Below are 22,627 nucleotides of genomic sequence, written 5' to 3' on the forward strand. Positions count from 1 at the left end.
GTGGAGAGGCCAACCTAACTGTTTAGGTTGGCCTATCCTTTATCATAAAGGAGGAGGAGCCCGAGGGTGGGGCTAGGGCATGGGAGATGTGATTGCCTAGATTTTCTGCTAAATGACACATATATGACCCTCTCATGACTTCGGGTTGGCTCAGGCCAGAATTCCCCTGCAGGTTTTATGGGTACCTACTAATTTAACTTCTGGATTAATCAGGGTGACTCCCGCCTGGGAAACCAAAACCAGATATTCTCTCACAGGGGACTTGAATCTTTTCTTTTCTCTTCTTTTGGGCCCTCTGAGAATCCGCTAGAAGCTATGTATCCTTTCTCCAGAAAACAGAACCAACTTCACATTCAAACAAAATAGCTAATTTCATTTTGCTTCCGTGGTGCCCTCAGATATGGGGGCTTCCTGTTTCTGGTCTCCGAGCTCCACCCATGAACTGCTGAGTGTCGAAAAGGTCAACAACTCTTTCTCTAACCTTGGGCCATGATTTCAAGGGCTCTGGAGCCCTCGCTCTCTCTCTAGCCTGGTTCTGGCCTGTCTCCAGCGTTCCTGGGAAGTAACATGTGCTTCCAAAGGTGGTGTCTGGCTCTGGAACTTCTATTGCTGCTTCATTTGCTCCTGGCAACCGGCATTCAAGGTACTTTACACAAGTTGTGTGCATGTGACTGTGTACTGAAGGCACGGGTGAGACGGGAAAGGGGGTATAGGGTGAGGCTGAGTCCTGAACGTGGAGTGTGGTCTCCAGACAGCAGATACTTCTATGCTGCTAGGAGGGCTGTGGCACGTTGGGGAAACTTCCTGAGCCTTGGAGAACCAACCTCTCTCTTTTCCCAAGGGCTCATGACAAAAACAGGACCTGAGGGAGACGGGGAAGTAGGCCCCTCAGATTGTGTTCCATGCTTTGTGGTCTGGAAGATGTTTTGTTTTGTTTTGTTTTGCATTTTAAATGAGAGGAAGCTCCCCTTGACAGCTGCCCCATTTTCTGCTTGGTACACTGTGCTCCCAGAGGCCTTCTGGAGACCTCTGTCTATGCAAGGGGTTGTGTCCTGAACAAAGGTAAATGATGTTGTCATTGTCCCAAAGAGAGATTTAAATTGTGGGAAAGAATGCTGGGAGAGGATTGCTTTCTCTAGGGTCTCTGAATGAGGGTCTGAGCAGAGACCCGAGGCGCCTCAATATCAAAGGAGCCCCCAGCATCTAGTTGTTAAGCGTTACGGGTCATTCCCCTGCCCTGGGCTGTTCTGGTCCCCCTCATGTACCCAGGGACTGAGTTAACTTTCCTTTCTGTTACCGCTGTTCACCTTCCAGCACCTTTCTTTCCAGGTCAGCAGAGAAGGGGGAGTTCAGCTACTGCCTTTCTCACTATTTCCCCTAAGAGATACTCTGGTCTTTTTCATGTCAAAGGCTTTAGTGCTCACCACTATGGGGGAAAAAAAGAGTAACAATGAACAAGGACCAGCAACCAACACATGCTTAGTCACACCCTGTTGTCACTCCTGCCAGACTTCTCAGGGTGGCAGGACTTGGGATCTGGCTGATGACTGTGTACGTCTAGAGACACCGTGTCTTCAGGGCTTTCGTAGCTGTATGGGCTCCATGGGGCTGACTCAACTCAGAACACTGATACGGCCCTGGGAGTGGGGGCTGATGGGACCTATTAATCCAGCTTTTGGGAAAGATAGTGCTGCTAAGAGAACTGGAATATTTCAGGACACTCTCTAGCCACAAGGGCAATGTGTTTGAATCTCTTTGGCATAGATTATGCCCACAAATGATCATCTTATCCCCAGTTTGTAACTTCCCCCTATTAATCATATCATTTACATTTAACTTTGCTGTTTGCCTTGAAGGAGGTGCTTTCTCTGTTACGGCTAGGTTTCTCCTTCTGCCCAAGATTCACTGCACCGTCCTCTCCCTCTGCCTCTTCCGTAGGCTTCCATTTTTATGTGACTTCCTTCTGTCAGCCTCCAGCTCGTGATTGGTGAATTGCTTGTTTGATTATTTGTCTCCTCGAGAGGACATGAGGATGGAGACCATGTACAGTGCTAAACTTAGCAGAGTGCCTGGAACATAGCCTGGGCGCAATAAATAATTGTTAAATACATGAATGAATGACTTCAAAGAACTTTCTTTTGGGCTGTATGTCTGGGTCTTCCTGGGAACATAGTAGTTCTCTCCTCCCTGGTAAGGGATACTTTTGTGGAAAAATTTGAGAAACATTTTTAAATCTCCTCTTTCATCCCTCATCAGGCTCAAGGAGGAAATCAGCTCTCTGATTGCAAGTACCCTCCAGTGCTGGGCATCTTCCCCGTCTGCCATAGCACTTAGCAGAGTGCAATGGAAGCAGCATGCACTGGAATCAGAAGACCTTTGTTTTATCTGAGTTCCAAGCTATGGGATTTTCTATAAATCATAAAAGCTTTTTGGGCTTCTGCTGTCTCAACTCTATAATGGGTATAATAATATGCTTCCCATTTTTTCAAGGGATTATTATGAGGATCAAATCAAATAAAGAATGTGGAATTGCTTTGCAAATGTGACACACACAGTCTGAGACCTATAAAAGCCCAAAGTAAACTTCAGAGCCCAGAGCTCTCTCTTTACCCCCAGATCTGAATTTTTAACTGCCTTTTAAACATCTCCAGATTATCCAGACATACGACCAAAATCTAATTCATCATCTTTGTTCTGGCTATCTATTGCTGTGTAATAAGCCACCACGACTCTGCAGCTTAAAATAATAATCACTTATTTTGTGCACAAATGAGGGGGTGGGCTGTGCTCAGCACCTTGGGATATCTCATGTAGTATCATGGGATACATCATGGTGGGGCTTAGGGTCGTCTCTGAGGCTTCTTCCCTCATGTGACTGGTGCCTAGGCTGAGTAATACTACAATGGCTGTGTGTCTGATCTTCTAACATGGCGGCCAAACCTCCCGGGGTGAGTAACTTGAGAGAAGTAGGCAAACGCAACATGGTCTTTTCTAACCTCACTTTATGAGTCATACTTCTGCTGTCTCCTCCTCACTGAGGCCATGACCAAGGGGAGGGTGTTCCTCTGCTGCTTGGTTTCTCAATAAATGACATCTCTGTGTCCAATTTCCTTCTCAGTAAGCGACATCTGTATGTCCAATTTCCTTCTCAGTAAACGACATCTCTATGTCCAATTACTGAAGCCAGAATTCTGGAAGCCATTCTCACCTCCTTTCTTTTCCTCGCCTGTCACGTCCAATGAGTAAGTCCTATTACTTATACCTTCGAAAAGTCTCTCAAATATATCTAATTCCATTCACCTCTGCTGGCAGATCAAACTACCTGTTCTAAATCAGGACGTCATTTTCTCTCATCCAAAGACTACGATAGTTTCCTATCCTGCTTAAAAGCTCTTTTTTTTTTAAACTCAGTTCTTCTCTCTGTCTAGTATTTACCATACTACCATTGGCCTGGGTTTTCTATAATGGTTACCCGTGTATTCTACTCTTCTTTTACATACTCAGCAGTGGTCACCATAGTGGACGAGAGTGACAGCAGACACTGAGCATAAGTTTGCGCTAGGTCACGTGGCCACTTCCTCCCTTCCCCCAGTTGATATTCTAACCAACTGCACTACTTCCACTTCCTTGAATGGATCTGCTTTTGTGGTCTCTGAGCACTTGGTACTTTTCTTCTCCTCTCTAGTTGGAACATCGATTACTCCCAGTCCTCATCTTTTCCTGGCTAATTTCTACTTACACTAATTCCTATTCACACTTCCTATGGAAGCCACTCCTGACCCCTAAATTCAAGTGATGTGTTCCCTTAGTATTCCATATTTTCCTTATCCTAACACTTATCACCAATAGTGGAATAATCTGAGTAATTGTCTCTATCCGCTAGAACGGAAGCCCCCTAAGGTAAGGAGCTATGCCTCTTTCATGCTGTGCGGGGTGCCTACCACAGAATCTAGTCCATAGTAAGTGCTTATTCTACGTTTATTGGAAGAGTGAATAAATGAATAAATTGCTGTACATATGTATGTGTGTATGGATGGATGGATAGATGGAGGGAAGGAAAAAGAGAGGGAGGGAGGAAATTGTGAATCATTGTTTCAGTCAAGCTGGGATCTCAGCAAAGAATTTGCCTCCTATTTCACTGAAAAAATGGGGACTGGAGATCATTAGGCAGAAAGCCTCTCAACTTGTTGCCTACCACCTCTAAACTACAAACTTCTCTACCTCCCTAACTGTCTTTTCCTCCTTCTCTTTTCCCTCAAAGCATGAAGTGTCTTCCCTTCCAGGCAAGACCTGGGCCATTAACTCTGCTCTAAACTTCCTCTAGCCCAGTGCCATTGGTCACCTTCTTTCTCTTCCATGTCTCCTTCTCCTCTGGCTCCTTCCCTTGACCTATCATAGCTTGTCTTTTTCTTTCTTAAAAACAACCAAAGAATAAAACCAAAAACCTCTTTTTACCTTCCATGTCCCTGTACACAATGCCCTACCAGTTTCCCTCCCATTCACACTGAAATGTCTAAGAAGAGTACTTTTGTTGTCTCCTCTCCCTCGCGTTCCATTGAGTTCTTGACCTATTGCAATCTGGCCTAGTAAACTCATTAGTCTTCTCATCTCAGGAAATAGTACTCTTGCCACCCATGAAAAGATCTGGGGTCCTGATATCTATTGCCAAATTACTTCCTTAAGATAGAAGGCAGTTCAAGATGGTAGCATAGTAAGATCTTGAACTCATCTCCTTCCATGGACACAAATCTACGACTACCTACAGTACAATTCTCTCTGAAAAGAACCTGAGAACTAGCTGAACAGCTACTGTACAACAAAGGATAAAAGAGTCACATCAAGATGTTTAGGAGAGGCAGAGAAGCAGTATCACCAAAATCCCACCCTTGGCATGGCAACCCACCATTGGGAAGTGTTCCCACAAATATAGAACTCTTCTCTGAGGAATAAGGGTTTTTTGCCCTATATGGTACCCTAACACTTGGGACCTGCACTGGAGAGACAAGGCCTCCCCCAAATATCTAGCTTTGAAAACCAGTGGAGCTTATACCCAGGAGAACCATAGGACTGTAGGGAATGGAGATTCCACTCTTAAAGGGTTCACNCACTCTTAAAGGGCTCACATGCAGATTCACTCCTTCTATGAGTCAGCCCAAAAACACAGTTTGTAAAGAGCCTAGATCATATGTGAAGGAGATTAATTTGCTGATCTCATAGGGTCTTCCACAAGGACAAAAGCCTGTTGGGACTCTATCCAGGAATGGAGGTGCTGGTGGTGTCATTTTTATGTTCCGTCTCTAGCTTGCTAGTGCTGTTGGGTGCCATTCTTGCACTCTCACTCTAACCTGCTAGCACCTGCTCTGTTGTGCTGCTCATGCAGCCTTAACCTTCCATGCTACTTCCTAAGTGGGTTAGTGTCCTGCTCTCTTCCCACCTCCCATAATCCCTCCAAACCAGCAGGCACACACAGCTCACACAAAGGATGCCCCCTGATCATCCTCTTTGGTGGTGTGGGGGGATTGTGTTTCTGGGCTCCATGGGTCTGAAGTAATCAGAGACAGTGCAAGAGACAACCAGGAACTGGGGCAGGGTTAAATAATAAGATTCATCACCTACAGAGGCCACCACTTCAATACTGGGAGAGGTAGTTGTTCTGCCTGACACATAGAAACAAAACAGACAGTAAAGCAAAATGAGGAAACAGAGGAATATATTCCAAATGAAAGAACAAGACAAAATCCCAGAAAAAAACAAACTGAGGGCTTCAGAGGGGAGTGGGGTGGGGGAATGGGATAGGCTGATGATGGGTAGTAAGGAGGGCACATATTGCATGGTGCACTGGATGTTATACGCAACTAATGAATCATTGAACTTTACATCAGAAACCAGGGATGTACTGTATGGTGACTAACATAATATAATTTAAAAAATATTATTATAAGAAAAAAAACTGACATATAATAGAATTACATATTCGAATAAAAGAATTAATTTCAGACTCAAAAAAAAATGGAGAAAAGTAACCTGATAAAGAGTTCAAAGAACAGTCATAAAGATGCTCACTGAACTCAGGGAAAGAATGGATGAACACAGTGAGAACTTCAACAAAGAGAAAATTTGAGGAAGTACCCAACACAGAAGTCACAGAGCTGAAGAATGTGACAATGGAACTGAAAAAATGCGCCAGAGGGGTTCAATAGCAGACTAGGTGATGCAGAAGAAATAATCAGTGAACTGGAAAACAGGGCAGTGGAACTCACATAAGCAGAGCAACAAAAAGAAAAAAGAATTTTTAGAAAGTGAAGATAGCTTAAGGGACCCATGGAAAAGTGTCAAGTGGAATAACATTTGCATTGTGGGGCTCCCAGTAGGAGAAGAGAGAGAGAAAGGGGCAAAACACTTCTTTGAAGAAATAATGACTGAAAACTTTTCTAACCTGGGAAAGGAAACGCACATCAGATCCAGGAATTCCAGAGATTTCCAAATAAGATAAACATAGAAAGACTCACAACAAGACATTAAAATGTCAAAAGTTAAAGAGAGAATCCTAAACACAGCAAGAAAAAAAAAAAAAACTAGTTACATACAAGGGAACACCCATAAAGCTATCAGCAGATTTCTCAGTGGAAACTTGCATGCCAGGAGGGAGTGGCATAATCAAAGCGCTGAAAGTAAGAAACTTCCAAACAAGAATACTCTACCCAACGAGATTACCATTCAGAATTGAAGGAGAGGTAGAGTTTTCCAACAAGCAAAAACTAAAGGAGTACGCCTCCACTAAACCAGTCCTAAAAGAAATGTTAAAGGGACTTCTTTAAGCTGAAGAAAACATGTGAAAGTAAAAGTCTCACTGGTAAAGGTAAATATATAGTAAAAGTAGCGGAATAATCAATTACAAAGTTAGTATGAAGGTTAAAAGAGAAAAGTAGTAAAAAAAATAACTGTAACTGCAATAATTAGTTAAGAGATGCACAAAATAAAAAGATGTAAAATGTGATATCAACAACATAAAATGTGGTAGAGGGAAATAAAACTTCAAGGTCTTAGAATGCATTCAAACTTAACTTGCTAGCCACTTAGAGTAGACTGATATATATATGTGTGTATATATATATATATATANATAACTGTAACTGCAATAATTAGTTAAGAGATGCACAAAATAAAAAGACGTAAAATGTGATATCAACAACATAAAATGTGGTAGAAGGAAATAAAACTGCAAGGTCTTAGAATGCATTCAAACTTAACTTGCTAGCCACTTAGAGTAGACTGATATATATATGTGTGTGTATATATATATATATATATATATATATATAGCCTGTCATATGTGAGCCTCATGGTTAACCACAATGCAAAAATCTATAATAGATCCACAAAAGATGGTGAGAAGGGAATCTAAGCATAACACTACAGAAAGTCATCAAACTAGACTTATCGTAGTGACCGTTTTACAATGCATACAGATGTCGAGTTATTATGGTGTACACCTGAAACTGATATAATGTATGTCCATTATACTTCAGTTTTAAATATTACTTCCTTAAAAGGTTGTACGAGTTGGTTAAATGGTTGCTCTCATCAGAGAGCTCTTGGTAACTCCATATTAGTATCTTTAAAACTCACGTCTTTTCTTCCTTAATGGTTTTAGAAGCCATGTGACTTCATTTTAGAGTGATGAGAACTTCCTCTTCTGTACCTCTTTCACTTTCCTGGGTAGACTCTTTGGTATGAAATGATCTCTTTCTTTGATCTGTTTCCCTCCTTCCCCATTTCAGTTTTGCTTTTTTACAGACAGGAAACATGGCTAGGCACAGGAAAAAGCTGCTTTTTTTTTTTTTATTGTAAATTGCACGTAAACACAGAAACTTTATCCCATGCATGCAGACACATAACTGAATACTTCTTCCTGTTAGAATTAACTTTCTTTACAGTTACTTCTCCTGCCTTCGAACATAAGCAATTGTTAGGAAGGCAAATCAAGATGTCAATTTACTTCAAAAATGAAAAAAAACCCCATAAATATACTATAGGTAAGAAAGATACCAATTTATCTGAATTTAGTAGACAATTAGCAGACTAAACCACCATCTTGATACCCCAAATTGTATTACTTCATTTCTGCATTAATTTTGCAATCTATATTTGTAAAATTAATACATGTTTTTTCTTTAACTTGTGAATGAATTATAGCATTCTTTCAGAAGACCAGAATATCTTTTATCCCTTTTTAAATGGTCAGTCAAGCATTCTTTCTACTGCTTCTATCTTCAGGTTTATGTTGCTTTTCCAGGCTACCCTTTCATTAGATATTCAAACCAAAATTCTTTCTTCCATTTTCTGTTTTCAAGCTTGACCTCAGCCCTTCTNCCTGTTTTCAAGCTCGACCTCAGCCCTTCTGAGGCTGCTGTATTGGTATTGCAAGGTTTAATTGCTTTGCATTGACTTTCGATATCTGAAAACTTGAATGCCATATTCAACATATTTTTATGTTGTTGGGTTTTTTTTGAGACTTCCTGGGCACCTTTTCCACTGCTCCTCTGCTTTCTTTGTCTAGTCATATTTTATTCATTTATTATTGATTTTATTCATTTATTAACTATTATCAGGATCCAGCCATTAGACAGGGTTCCACTGGTCAGTTTGGGCACATTTTCATATTTAAGAAACACAGTTCATTGGTCATAAGTAACTAAATAGTAACTCAAATTTCTACTTACAGTCTCTCAAAAGATGTTAAAGGAAATCCAATATATAAACTACAGCAACACTTCCTACACCCACCTTTCCTGTCCTCTTCAGTCTTCTCAAACCATCCCATCCATCTTCTACCCAGACAGTCTTACTCTTTTGAACCCCAATTTGCTAACACCCCTATTTCCTAAACCAGCTTGAGTGGCCTTGGTATTTGCTTATTTCTTCCTTTCCTTCCTGTCTCATCAGTCCAAACTGGTCTTAAGAAGTAAACAAGAGGGAGAAGCTGAGTGGAAAGTAAAAATATGAAAAACATTTTTGGCTAGTAGGAGGTCATGAAAAGAAGAAGACTGGGAGCACTTACATATACATTTTGTCACTGTCATCCATTCATTCATCATCTACTAAATCCTAGATGTCAATCGAGTATTGAGGGGACTCAAAATTGAGCAAGATATTGTCTTTGCCTTTGAGAAAGCTTACAAAATTAGTGACTAGGTGTCTGCTATAGTTTCTCCCTGTTCCTCACGCTGAATTTTGAAGTTCTTTTGATCATCTTGGGAATACCCTTGCCAAACATGCTCTCTTTGTCCTTATAAAGCAGATTCCATTCTCACAAGGAGAAAGGATGCAAGGTATAACTGGTCCTGGATCATAAGTCTATGTGCTGTGTATTCTTCATTCTTTCTCACTGGATGCATCCTTCTTCCTCCAAGCCCCAAGGAAGCTTTAGGGAAGTTGTCTGTTCTGATAGAGATGCTGGGACCTCTTTCTCATCACCACATGTCCTAGGCCAGTGACCTGGTTTTGTGTTATCGCTTGTGCATACTGACATCCTTTATTTTTAGACCATTAGACTACAAGTGAAAGCTGATTCAGGAACTGCTACAATTTTTTGGATTTTAGGCCCCTTGTTTCACATTCTTCGGTCTTTCAGATTCATATATGAACATCCATTTCTAAAAAATATATCATTAGTGTAGTCCTTATTTTACCACTGTTTTGGTATAATAAAATAAGTTCAATGGCAGTTGTTAAACATCTTAATAACTTAGGCATAGTGCTAGGTGTTATGGATACAAAAAATAATGTAGGCAATAATAAAACAATACATGACATTTATTGAATGCTTACTAATCTTCCAAGTATTATTCTAAGCTAAACTTTACTTGTATTGACTATTTGTATTAAGTTATATTCTAAATGCTTTATTAATGTAACTCTGTATTAGAGTTCTTCAGAGAAACAGAGTAAATAGTCTATATATAAATATATAGAAAGAGGTTTATTATGAGGGTTTGTCTCATGCAATTATGGAAGCATAACCCATATTGTGTACTTCTGTGTATGGAGAAGTCCCAAACCTGCCATCTACAAGCTGGTGGCACAGGGAAGCCAATGGTGGAGTTCCAGTCCAAATCCGCAGGCCTGAGAACCAGGAGCCCCAAGGGTGTAAGTCCCTTCCAAGTCCAAGGCCCAAGAACGAAGAACACTAATGTCCAAGAGTAGGTGAAGATGGATGTCCCAGCTCAAGCAAAGAGTAAATTTGCCCTTCCTCTGCTTTTTTGTTCTTTTTGGGCCCTCAATGAATTCTGGTGCCCACCGCATTGGTAAGGGTGATCCTCTTTACTCAGTTTACCAATTCAAATGCTAATTTCTTCCAGAAACATCCTCACAGACACATCCAGAAATAATGTTTTACCAGCTGTCTGGGCAACCCTTAGCCCAGTCGAGTTGACACATAGACTTAACCATTACAAACTCTATGAGACAATAACTAAAAAAAAGAGAGGTTAGGTAACATGCTCAAGGTTATATGGCTAGCAAGTGGTAGAGCCAGGATTTGAACCAAAGCAGTCTGATTTCAGGACCCATGCTCTTAACTGTCACACTATAATGGAAAATGAATTAGACTCATAGGACTCATTTCCTGTCTTTAGGAAGCTTATAGTCTGGTGATAGAAGCAGGTAGGAGACATAAACAGATCATTTCAATATAACATGATTGCTAAGATGTAGACATGCACAGGATGTTGTATCTTTCCTTCCTCTCTCCCTCACTACCTACGTGTACTGATTCCCAAAAGGTCAATCTGGTGGTTGGCTATCACTTCTTACTGAGAAATCAAGAGGGGGTCAATTGTGAGTTGTGCTATCTCCCTGAGCATATGTCTGACACTTCCTGGAGAGTCTGCCAAAGATCACTTAGGCCAGCAGTTCTCAGCCAGAATTGGGGGCGGGATATTTGGCGATATCTGGAGACATTTTGATTGTCACATCTGGAGAAGTGCTACTGGTCTCTAGTGGGCAGAGGCCAGGAATACTGCTGAAAATCCTACAATGTACAAGGGCAGCTCCCACAGCAGAGAGCTACCTGGCCTCAAACGTCAGCAGTGCCAACCTTGGAAAACACTGACCTAGGCTGTCAATTGTCACTACTTCTATTAATTCACATGGAAAACAAGTCTAGAATATATGTCTGGTGGTTTTAAAATCCTGAAGAGAATGTCCTGCTGGGCTGCATGCTCCAAGAGGCTAGAGCCCCCGTCTGCCCTGCAGATGCCAGAGCCTCGCCTCACGCAGTGCCAGGCACATAGTGGTTCTTCAAAGACCATTACTGGCACTGAATTGGTTACGTCACAGAGATGACAACGTGTGGAGTGGGCCAATCAGAAGCACTGTGACAATGAAAGCGTGAGTATGTCTGAGTGTGCACTAGGCAGAGACGGATAGTGGGAAGGATTAATAAATAGAAACTTGAAAGCCCTGGGGACACAGGCATTTTCAATCTTTTTTTTTTTCTTATTCCTTTCAATCTTTTATCGGTTGAAGAGGATTCTTTTGGAAATGCTGGATTTGTGGAATGTGAACAGCCGGATGTTTATATGATGTTGAACAATATGACTGAGGTTTTGCGTGACAGTAGATTAGGCCAGCGTAATATAGGTCATATTTCTTTTTTCCTCTACTGGTAGCTTCTTTCTATGGTTCTTTCTCAGCCTATATGTAGATACCTAACTCTATCCGCCTCCCTTGTTCTTCTCCCTCCACAAAGCGTCAACACACCTCCCTTCACCTTGCATCTTCCTTGCCTTAACCAAACAAGGTTTGGGCACCCTCATGAAAAAAGACAGAACAGCAACACAAATAGAAACAAAAGTGAATTGTTAGAATGAGAAAAGAAACCCCAACGTAGCACAAATTTTAAAAAGCTGAGAAATACTACAAAAATTACAAATGGCAGGAAAATAGCATACTATTTTTATTCCTGCAATGCCTTCATGCTTCTATAATACTTTGCCACTGAATAGCTCTGGTGCCCATTCACTTCAAACTTTGTTTCTTCTCGGCTTCCTGCCTACGGCTAGAGAAGTAAACTGAAGCGACAGGGAATGCAAGCCCGGAGAGAGGACGTGACTTGTCATCATTTTATTTGAAAAGCTACTGGTACCAGCGCAAGGGAGAGAGTCGGGGCCAGCATCAGTGTCCTTTTTCTTTATCCGCTGGGGCAGAACTAGAAGGATTNTGCCATCTTTTCTTTTCCTTGCCTTAACCAAACAAGGTTTGGGCACCCTCATGAAAAAAGACAGAACAGCAACACAAATAGAAACAAAAGTGAATTTAGTTAGAATGAGAAAAGAAACCCCAACGTAGCACAAATTTTAAAAAGCTGAGAAATACTACAAAAATTACAAATGGCAGGAAAATAGCATACTATTTTTATTCCTGCAATGCCTTCATGCTTCTATAATACTTTGCCACTGAATAGCTCTGGTGCCCATTCACTTCAAACTTTGTTTCTTCTCGGCTTCCTGCCTACGGCTAGAGAAGTAAACTGAAGCGACAGGGAATGCAAGCCCGGAGAGAGGACGTGACTTGTCATCATTTTATTTGAAAAGCTACTGGTACCAGCGCAAGGGAGAGAGTCGGGGCCAGCATTAGTGTCCTTTTTCTTTATCCGCTGGGGCAGAACTAGAAGGATTATCAGCAACATGCCCTATCCCCATACCCACCCTCAAGCTCCAACTTCTACTGAATTCCTGATCAGAGGCCAGGCCGTCTAGTGAAGACCATACTTACTGGCTCCAAGCAGAAACCTCTTCTCTCTTCCCTGTCCCATCGGCTCAGGCAGACGCTCTGGTTGCTGGGCCCCTCTGCCCTCTCTAAGACGGCTCTCACTCTCATTGACAGGTCGTTCGGAATATCAGGTGACCGCCATCTCTGGCAGCAACGTGAGTCTGCAAATCTCCAATTTGTCTACCAACTACGAACAACTCACCTGGCTTTACAGTGCCCATCAGAAGATTCTAGAATGGGAGTTCAACAAGACTAACTTATTCAAGTCTAAGTTTAAGAACAGGGTCAGTCTCAATGGAAACCAAGCACTGTCCATCTTTAATGTCCAGAAAGAGGACAGCAGCACCTACATCCTCAGGGTGTTGAAGGAGTCTGGGAAAGAGGAGGAGTGGCATATCTCACTGGAGGTGTTTGGTGAGTTTGGGGAATCCCCCTCCAGGGCCCCAGATGGACCGCTGGGAGGTTTCCTAGGGTTCATGGGGGCTCTCTCTGGGAGGAGGACAGAAAAACCTTAGGACAGGCTTCATTCATTTCTCCTGGAGCCATTTCCTCTGGGGAGTGAGCCTGGGTCAGCTGAACTCAAATTGATAGCCTTGGGACATTTAAAAGTTCTTCTGACGTTAGTGAGTCTGAGATGTGAAGAGGAGGAAAACCATAGAAATTATTTCCTCTCTATTCTTTTCATGCTCTCCTGTGATCAATGCAAAGCAGTTCTGAGCTGATTTTAATAATATACCTGAACACAGACTTCATCAGACTTAAGGAAAAAGTTACAAGAGACACAGGATGGGGCAGGAGCTGTTAGAGGTGGTCTTTTATTTTTCAAAATGGATGGGACAAAAACTTCCACTCATAGCTCTAGCCTAATCGGTATGTGTGGAATAAGGACTAGGATATTATACTTGGAATCAGACAGACCTGGGTTAAAAACCTTGGTTGCTAGCTCACTTCCTAGCTGTGTGACCTTGGAGAAAGATCTTAACATCTCTGTGCCCATATTAGGTAAGTTTCATTTGGTGGCAAGTAACAGAAGCCAGTTCGATGTAAATTTAGCAAAAAAAAAAAAAAAGAAAGAAAGAAATAGAGAAAGGAAAGAAAGAAAGAAAGAAAGAAAGAAAGAAAAAGAAAGAAAGAAAGAAAGAAAGAAAGGAAAAAGAGAAAAAAGAGTCTATTAAAGGAACTAGAACTCTTGAAAGCAATTCAAGGAACTGAGAAGAGTTAGGAAGGGCTGAACAGGAGGAACAAGGAGAACCAGGGCCACCCCAGAGTCCCCAGCCTCAGGAGTCCGTGGACTGTGCCTCTTTTGATCCCTGCCATGTACATGACTTAACCTCTCAAAGCCTAGACTTTTGTAACTCCTGGTTTAAACTCCCAGAATTTAAAGAGAAATTTAAAGAGAGAAACTGATTAAGCCAACTTGGTTCTGGTACGTGTATTGATTGAAATATTTATGGCCCAAAGGGTCAGATTTTAAGGCAGAAACATGGTTCCTGGGGAGGCCTCGATGGTGCCGAAGTAGGCAAAAATTAAAGAAGCGGGGTGGGGCAGACATCCAAGACAGTTGTCTATCTGAGAGCCTCAGGGCCCTCATATTACGAAGATAATTATATCTTCCTTTTAGGGTGTTAATGAGGATCAAAGTAGATAATAGGAGTGAAACATCAAAAATGAAAACAAGGGTTTTTTCCCTGAACCTTTTATCATGCAGTTTCCTTCTACCAGATAATTACCAAAAATACAAATACGAAATCTCTAGGAAATACTCAGAATATATCTGTCATCTTTCTTCCCCAAAACAGTGTAAATGAAGAACATCTTATACAAGCCCCCAACTCAGGGGTCCCTGTTCTAAGAGGCTGGAGCCTCTTCTCATGAACTTCCTCCAAGTCACATGGGCTGAAAATTCGGGAGGTGCTGGGAACAGGAAAAGATTCAAAGTCTCTTACGGGGTGTTAAGAAAAGCCCAAATTTGTATCATTTACCAATCTGTGTGGTAAATACTCCCACCACAGCCATCTCCAATTTACGAATCGTTTCACAATCGGCTTGCAACATTTCTGAATATTTTAAATTCCACAAGCTGGTGTGACCACGTAAGTACACCTGCCTGGACGTAAGACCCTCAGGATGGGATTAGCAGAAAGCTGGTTCTTCAGCACCGCCCCTGAATTTCTGATGGCTCCAAGACCACCCCGGCTGGCTCAATGACCCCCACCCACAAAGCACCCAGCGCGTGCTGCTCCCCGTGTGAAATGTGGAAGATGTAAGACAAGAGGCTAGACCACAGGAAATGGCGAAAAATAGTATGAAAATTGCTCAGTTCAAGCATGCAGGGGGAAGTCCGGCAGTCTCAGGGGGTTTCACATAGGAGATGGGTGTAGAGTTCAGGAGGCCAGACAGACAGAGCTCCCATTGCCCCCTATACACTTGCAGCCAGAGGCAAGCTCTGATCTGGTCAATTCTTGGCACCTTTAATCCTTTGACAACCAGAGCAGCACTGATTGTGCGTGCAGGTGTTTTACCCATGGCCAGAGTGAAAAGGCCCAGAGGGTTTCAGAAAACATGACCCTGGCAGAGGATGGAGCTGATGTTGGGATTACCTTTCATCCCATCTGGTGGCAGGATGACCGTGGTGATGATAAGGTGACCTCCGACATGCAGAGGAAACTTGCGACCTGCAAGGAATACTTCCCCATGGACAATGCCATGTTATCTCACTACTGTTGTGCTATGAGGCAGAGTCAGTTTACCCATGGGCAGGAAGTTCAAGGGGTTAATTATCTTGATAATGTCACTCCGTGAGAACCAAGGCCAAGACCCAGGCTGGTTTCACTCCAAAGCGACTGTTCTGTCCTTTGTATCTCATAACTGTTCCATCCATCCTTTCATCAGATACTTACAAATTCCTATCTGGTAAGCGCTGTTCTAAACCCCGAGGTAGCAAAGTTAATGAACACAGTGCTGTTCATCGTGGCTCCAGTGTGCTGGGGGTTCCAGGAGGCCCTTCTCCATAGCTCTTCCAGAATCCAGGAGAGGGCTCTGCCGTGTGCAGGGTTGTACCTCTTCCCCCAGGACTCTTGCCGAATCCCAACCCAGAGCTCTTGATGGACAGGCTGACCATGGTGCCGACTGGGCCGGTGCTGGAGAAGGAGCCTCATGTGGCTCAGACAGTTGGGATACCAAGTCCGACCCTGGGAGATCTTTGCTGCGCTTTCTGGCCCGCAGCTAGTCATAACCCCACTTTGTTTCTGGGTGCATGGCTCCCCCTCCTGGATCCATTTTAGCTTCACCCGCTAGGAGTAGCCCTTCCAGTCTGAACCTCCAGAGGTCAAAGCTGCTCACTGGCTCCCCCGTGTAGGGAGCCTTCTCCATGACACCACTTTCTGCCGCACTCAGTGTCCCTCCCTACCTCCGTTTGTATTTTGTTGGCTCAACGTTCAAAGCATAACTGCCTCATAAATGCACAAACCCATTGTCTCATCTTACGACATCCTCCTCATCTTCAGATCCTGTACCTCAACCTAACATAGAAATCCAGAAGAAACAGGAAGTGAACAATATCTGTCATCTGCAGCTGTCATGTAAGATCCCGGACCAGTCCATAACCTACACCTGGTACGGGAACTCAAGAGCCTTAGCAGCAGGGCCCCAGAGTTTTATACTTGAAATCACCGTTAATTCAGAAAACCACTCCACGTCTTACACCTGCGAAGTCAGCAATCCCGTGAGCAGCAAGAATGACACTGTCTATTTCACCTTACCTTGTCAACTAGGTAAGAAATACTCCTGGGGGTGGGAGGGTGGGCATAGGGTAGCTAGCTTTCTTTTGGATGAAGTGAAGAAGGATGTGGGGATCCTATTCGGCCTCCTGCTCAGCTGGAGGATCCCAAAGGCATCTGAGAGACCCGAGAGACTCGGGTTCTACCACGGGACCCGCCACCCTCTCTCAGCAAGCTCACCTGGCGTTTGTGGAGCTCACTGTGTTCGCCTGCAAAGGGTGGCTGGCGCTCCCACCCCGCTCGGCCAGTGCACGGTCCTGGAGTCCGAGGCCCGGGTAATTGTAGGCCCATTGGAGCTGTCAGGGTGGAGCAGGGGAAAAGCCCAAGTGGGAGAGCGGAGCAGACGCAGTTGAACAGGTGCACGAAGGGGTTTCTGGCAGACGGCCTAAACCAGCAAAGGAAAGAAGGGCCAAGTAGATGAGCACAAGAACGAACAGGTAGTGAACAGGAGTGAGCGCCCCACCCTAAAGCAGAGACTCTCTGCTCTTTAGAAAGACAGAATCTGGGTTTCGTGTTTCAGATTTCTCTGTCTCTTGGGAGGACCCACTCACCTGAGCATCACTGCCCGCCCTCTGTCAGGCCTATACAGGACCTATAGTGGGATAGCCAGGATCAGGCACTAAGCTCACAGGTTTTAGAGTCAGGTACTTGGGCTTAGTCCTGGGATTGTCACTTGATAGCTAAGCAAGCGGCTTAGCTTCTCCAAGTCATGTCCTTCTCCAGGTTGTATCCTTCTTAAATAACAGACAGAACAGTAATCCTTATCTCATGCTGTTATGAGGACTAAATGAGACAGTACAGATACCCTACCTAGAACAGTGCCTGACAGGGCTTCAGTGAGTGGTACTTAAATTAGAACCAGTTTCTTCAACTCTGGAGACGTTAGGGGTTTGGGGGACCCCTCAATAAATTTAGATTACTATCCCCAACACTGTGGGTCTTGTACTTTCCACACCCCGGAATACACCTATCTATGCCCTTCCAGAATAACTCATGCCTGTCGTGGCCACATTCACCTTAGTTCCCTGTCATGCCAGTCATCAGGGACCATGGCCTCCAGAGACACTGCTCTTTCACAGTCTCCCTGGACCCAGTCTACTCTCCCACCTTTGCTGATTTCTTCACCCCTGTTCCCACACACGGATTATGGAAACTGTACGCTCTTCTTTATTCTTCCCACCTGACTCGTCACACTTCTTCTAGTCTCTCCTGCCACCACACACCCTATGCGACAGTTCAGTGTCTGACCGTGAGACCACCTTCATATGAACACCACATCCTGAGATCCAGAACAAAGAAGAGTCACAGTCCCCATCCTTTATCAAACAGGGTGACTGCTCACCTACAAAGGGGATGAAAACAATAATAAAGCCCCTTTTTGGGAAGGTTTAAACCAATACTGTCACCTTTTAGCCACCCAAATTATCCTAGAAAAGCACCCCTAATTTCCCTTCCCTACTGTATCACTCATTCCCTTTTTCTTTTTCTTTTCTGCTTTCTCTCCTGTCTTCTCCTCCCTCTCTTCTGTTCTTACTCCTTCTCTCCCCTTCCCTTCCTATCAGTCTTCCCCTTCCTTCTCTTTTTCCCTCTTCGTACAGATGGGATGTGGGGTGGAGAAATGGAGAGGGGAAGCAGTCCTTCCTTCCCTAAAGTCAAGACACCTAAGCATTTGGTTTTCTTGCTCTTTCAGCCAGATCCTCTGGAGTAGCTTGGATTGCAACATGGCTAATGGTCATGGTGCCCATTGTTCTTGGCCTCCTATGGACCTGAGACAAGCTCTTCTAACTCAAGAGTGAAACTTCAAGACAGCTGGGACTTGCCTTCATCAGCAACCATGCTGCTAATCAAGACAGGATCACTGTCTACACGGGATGGTAGAAAGCGTGCTGTTGAAGGGCCTACGAGGATTTTCAAATTAACTTTTTTTAAAACTACAGTTAATATTTTATTTTAAATCTCCTTGTTCTTTTCCAACACACATACATAGACACACATAGGCCCTTGTTCTTATTCGCCACCTGCACTGGTCTCCCCCTGTGCTCGAGCTGAGCCAGCTCTGGCCCAATCTCTTTCTCTGTTCTGTCCCCTCCCTGACCCCAGCCTCCAGTCTCCCTCCTCTCCTCCACCATCTTCTCCCTTTCCAAATTCTGTCACCACATTTTCTATTCGCATCATCTTCCCATCTCATTTTTCCATTCTTCTGGTCCCATCTCACCCTGTGGATCATTTCTTCCATTACTTCTGCTCTTCACCCAGCCATTTCTGCCTCTGATGTCTCACCTGCCCACGAGGGTCTGCACAGGCCTTGATAGGCAATGCCTTGGTTGGTTTCTTCCCACCAAAAGATGTGTTCACACTATGCAATGTTTTCTTGTTTAAATAAATGATGTGACCATCAATGTCAAACTGTCAGACAATGCCTGCTCCATTGGCCCGGACAAACTGGATACAAAGGGGAAGAGCCTGGGACCATAGGTTACTACGTGTTGGTGTGTCTGACGATTTAATTTGTGTTATCTTTGACTTTTGCTGCCACATCCATGCCAAATCTCCAGGGGTTCCAGCTCCCCTTCCCCAAGTCCTGGCCTCCTCCCTGAGGAGCGTGCTCTTTAGGTTTCCTGGGAATATGGGGTCAGGCTTACCCCTCAGGAGTGAGCATGCAGCTTTGCCACATAAAAAGAGTCCCTCCCAAGGCTTTCCTGGGGAGCCAAGCACCCCTACTGCCTTTATGGGCAACTCTTCAAGTCCTACCTGTGTCACAGGATCTAATAAACCATCAAATGGACAAAATGTTCTGGCTAAGGTCTTCCATTATAGGAAGGTAGGAGCCCCCAGGCCCAGCCCTGACAGAACACCTGGGGTCTCTGCTGTGTGTTCCTCTCCTCCAAGGCTTTCATGGGCCTGGAGTTGAGAGGGCCACTCAAGGATGTGTTCCCCCTTCAGGGAACTGTCCCACCACAGATCACTATTCCTCTACATGACCAGCCTTCCCTGCCATCCAGCCCTTCTCTGTGCCAGAACATGCTGTGTGCTCACCAAACTCTCTCATTTTCCTCCTGGGCCGTCCTGGTCAATTTTATGCATCAACTTGACTGGGCGCAGAGGTGACCAGATGTTTGGTCCAACATTATTATGTGTGCGTCTGGGACAGTTTTCTGGACAAGATTAACATTTGAATCAGTAGCCTGAGTAAAGCAGATTATCCTCCCTAATGTGTGTGGGTCTCATTCAATCAGGTGAGGGTGTGAATAAGCTCACCCTCCCGCAAGTATGGAGGAATTCCTTCTGCCTGACTGCTTTTGACCTGGGACATTTGGATTTTTTCCAGCCTTCAGATGCCATCAGCAGTCCTGGGTCTCCAGTCTGATGACTCAGACCTTGGGACTTGTCAGCCTCCATAATTGCATGAGCCAATGCCTTATAATAAATCTGTGTGTGTGTGTGTGTGTGTGTGTGTGTGTGTGTGTGTCTCTTATTCATCTGTTTCTCTGGAGGACCCTGACTAATACATGGGCCAATAGAAAAGCTACCTTTCTCAGCTCCTTTTCTATGTAGTTGGGGCCATGTGACTGGTTTTAGCCAATAGAAAATGGATGGAATTGATGTGACAGGAAGTGAGGGACTCTGAGAAGTGGAGCCACGTCATGCAAGGGGCTTGGGTCCAAGTCATCGCATGGAAGGTGGCTGGCTGGTCTACACTGAACAAGCATAAGAAAGCTTGGTTTTTGTTTGTTACCACGAGATAGCCTGGACTCCCTAAGGCTCGCACCATCCCCTTCAGTCCTGCCTGTGGTTCTATCCCAGCCTCACCTCTGATGGGCTCGCACCTTCCAATGGGACTGTCTAGGTCTCTTTTCTATATGCAGTGTCCTTCCCTTTTCCCTCACTTTTTTCATGGCAGAAGAGGTTTTCTTGAAGGGACATCCTCACACACACACACACATACATGCAAATGGAATCAAAGAACATTTCTGGGGGAAAGGAATAAGAGGAAAGAAATGTCACTTTATATCAAAAATTAAAGTAGTCCTTGGCAGCTAAGGAACAGGCACACCTCTCCAGGCATCATGTTTCGATTGGATCTAGTTACTTGGAGACGAGAGGCAAATACCGCCTTTGACAGCCCAGGTCACTGGCACCAACTGTTCCCTGCCTCTTTCCCTCATGGCAGTGCCAGATACCTAATTTGTTGGACTTAGTGCAGAATGAAAATGTGGGGCCCCTTTTGCAAAAAGCAGGAAAAAAGTGCCATTCAATGTACTAAAATATAAAGTTTTTTCCTTCATTCTGTAGCCTTTCTGTACTTGGGATGATTTTTTAAATTGTTATGTAATGTTCTAAGTAAAGTAATTTAAAATTTAAATTATTTTTACGAACGTTATTTTTATATTGTACAATGTTAGTTTTGAATGAAATATGAGAATATTTAATTTGTATGTGAAATCATCAAAATGACTCGATTCATATTTTGTAGCTTGTCCATACATATGCATTTTGTTTTTTCTGGAACAGTAGAAATCATGTAATAAACTAACTTCACTTTTTATTTTACTTCTTGATGCACACACGTTTTCCCAACACTCTGTGGAAACCGGTGGCTTTCATGACACAATTCCTTTGAAGTCATGTTGAGTCTCTGTGAACTCCTGCAGACTGTGGATCCCCTGGATTCTGGATTCGGGGGCACCACGAGTGCTGCATTTGGACAAGGTGGCTGGAAGAGGATGGAATTCCATATACTGCATGCATTGCCTCCACTCAGTGCTCGCACCGTTGTCCCAAAGGACTTCACTTAAAACACAGGTTGAAAGATGAAGTGACTGAGAATTTCAAGATGGTGACAGCAAAGCACCAATCCAAGGGCTCTCTGAATGCAGGGTCCTGTTTGACTGGTTGGGCCTGTATGCTCATGCAGCTGGGTTTGCCTCAAGGATACCTGGTATCTTACACCAAGACCATACCTTCTCTGGGAGTTCTAGTACAAGGACCAAGGCTTATTCTCATGGATCCCCCAGTCCCTCATAGGCTTGTATACTTCAAACTTAGTGGGGTGATTATCAGTGAACTCAAGTGTTAAAAAAAAAAAAAGGCAAGGCCCCTGGGTGGCTCGGTGGGTTAGGTATCTGCTTTCACCTCAGGTCATGATCCTGGGGTCCTGGGATCAAGCCTGGTATCAGGCTCCCTGCTCAGCCTCTCCCCCCTGGCTTGTGCTCTCTATCAAATAAATAAAATCTCAAAAAAAAAAAAAAAAAGGAGAACAGGCTCCCAAATGGAGTCACTTGTGCTAAGCCCATGTTGCCAAACCAATACTTGATACTTAATTACAGTTTCAATCTCTTCTAGGTTGAACTAGTCAATCTGGAATTACCAGATTACCTCATTACTAGTGCTGTAATCTGCCTGACAGACCTCTGCTGTGACCTGGCCTGAAACGATCCACTCTTTGCTACTAACTTTTGTCCTGCTCTCTTCTGCCGATGAAAGTCTTTCATTTCCTATGGCTCTTCAGAGCTCCTTTCTATCTGCAAATGGGATGCTGCCTGACTCATGAATAAGGCCAATAAGATCTTTAAAATGTACTCAGTTGAATTTTTTTTTAAAGATTTTAAAATTTATTTGACAGAGATAGAGACAGCCAGCGAGAGAGGGAACACAAGCAGGGGGAGTGGGGGAGGAAGAAGCAGTCATAGCGGAGGAGCCTGATGTGGGGCTCAATCCCATAACGCCGGGATCACGCCCTGAGCCGAAGGCAGATGCTTAACCACTGTGCCACCCAGGCGCCCCTCAGTTGAACTTTTTAAAAAAAGATTTTATTTAGAGCCTGCATGAGCAGGGGGAGGGGCACAGGGAGATGGAAAGAAAGAATCTCCGGCAGACTCATCACTGAGCACAGGGTCCAATGAGGGACTCACACAACTCCCACAACCCCGAGGTCATGACCCTCCAAAATCAAGAGTTGGACGCCCAACCGACTGAGCCACTCAGGTGTATTAACGTGCCATTTGTCTTTGTGCAAAGAAGATATTCCAGCATTTGCCCAAAGTTCTTACTGTGAACAGCTTCCTGTGAACGGA

The 22,627-nt window shown here is 43.9% G+C and overlaps 1 protein-coding gene across 1 annotated transcript; it reads left to right on the top strand.

Moving 5' to 3' along the window:
• The first annotated feature begins 431 nt into the window (after positions 1-431).
• Positions 432-21,103, top strand: CD48 (CD48 molecule). Its single transcript, XM_002928436.4, has 4 exons — positions 432-643; positions 12,889-13,188; positions 16,281-16,547; positions 18,244-21,103. Exons 1-4 carry the CDS (start codon positions 568-570, stop codon positions 18,321-18,323), a joined length of 723 nt encoding a protein of 240 aa, XP_002928482.2. The 5' UTR covers positions 432-567; the 3' UTR covers positions 18,324-21,103.
• The last annotated feature ends 1,524 nt before the right edge of the window (positions 21,104-22,627 follow it).

This window comes from Ailuropoda melanoleuca, chromosome 8 (genome assembly GCF_002007445.2).
Source record: "Ailuropoda melanoleuca isolate Jingjing chromosome 8, ASM200744v2, whole genome shotgun sequence".
Classification (NCBI taxonomy): domain Eukaryota; kingdom Metazoa; phylum Chordata; class Mammalia; order Carnivora; family Ursidae; genus Ailuropoda; species Ailuropoda melanoleuca.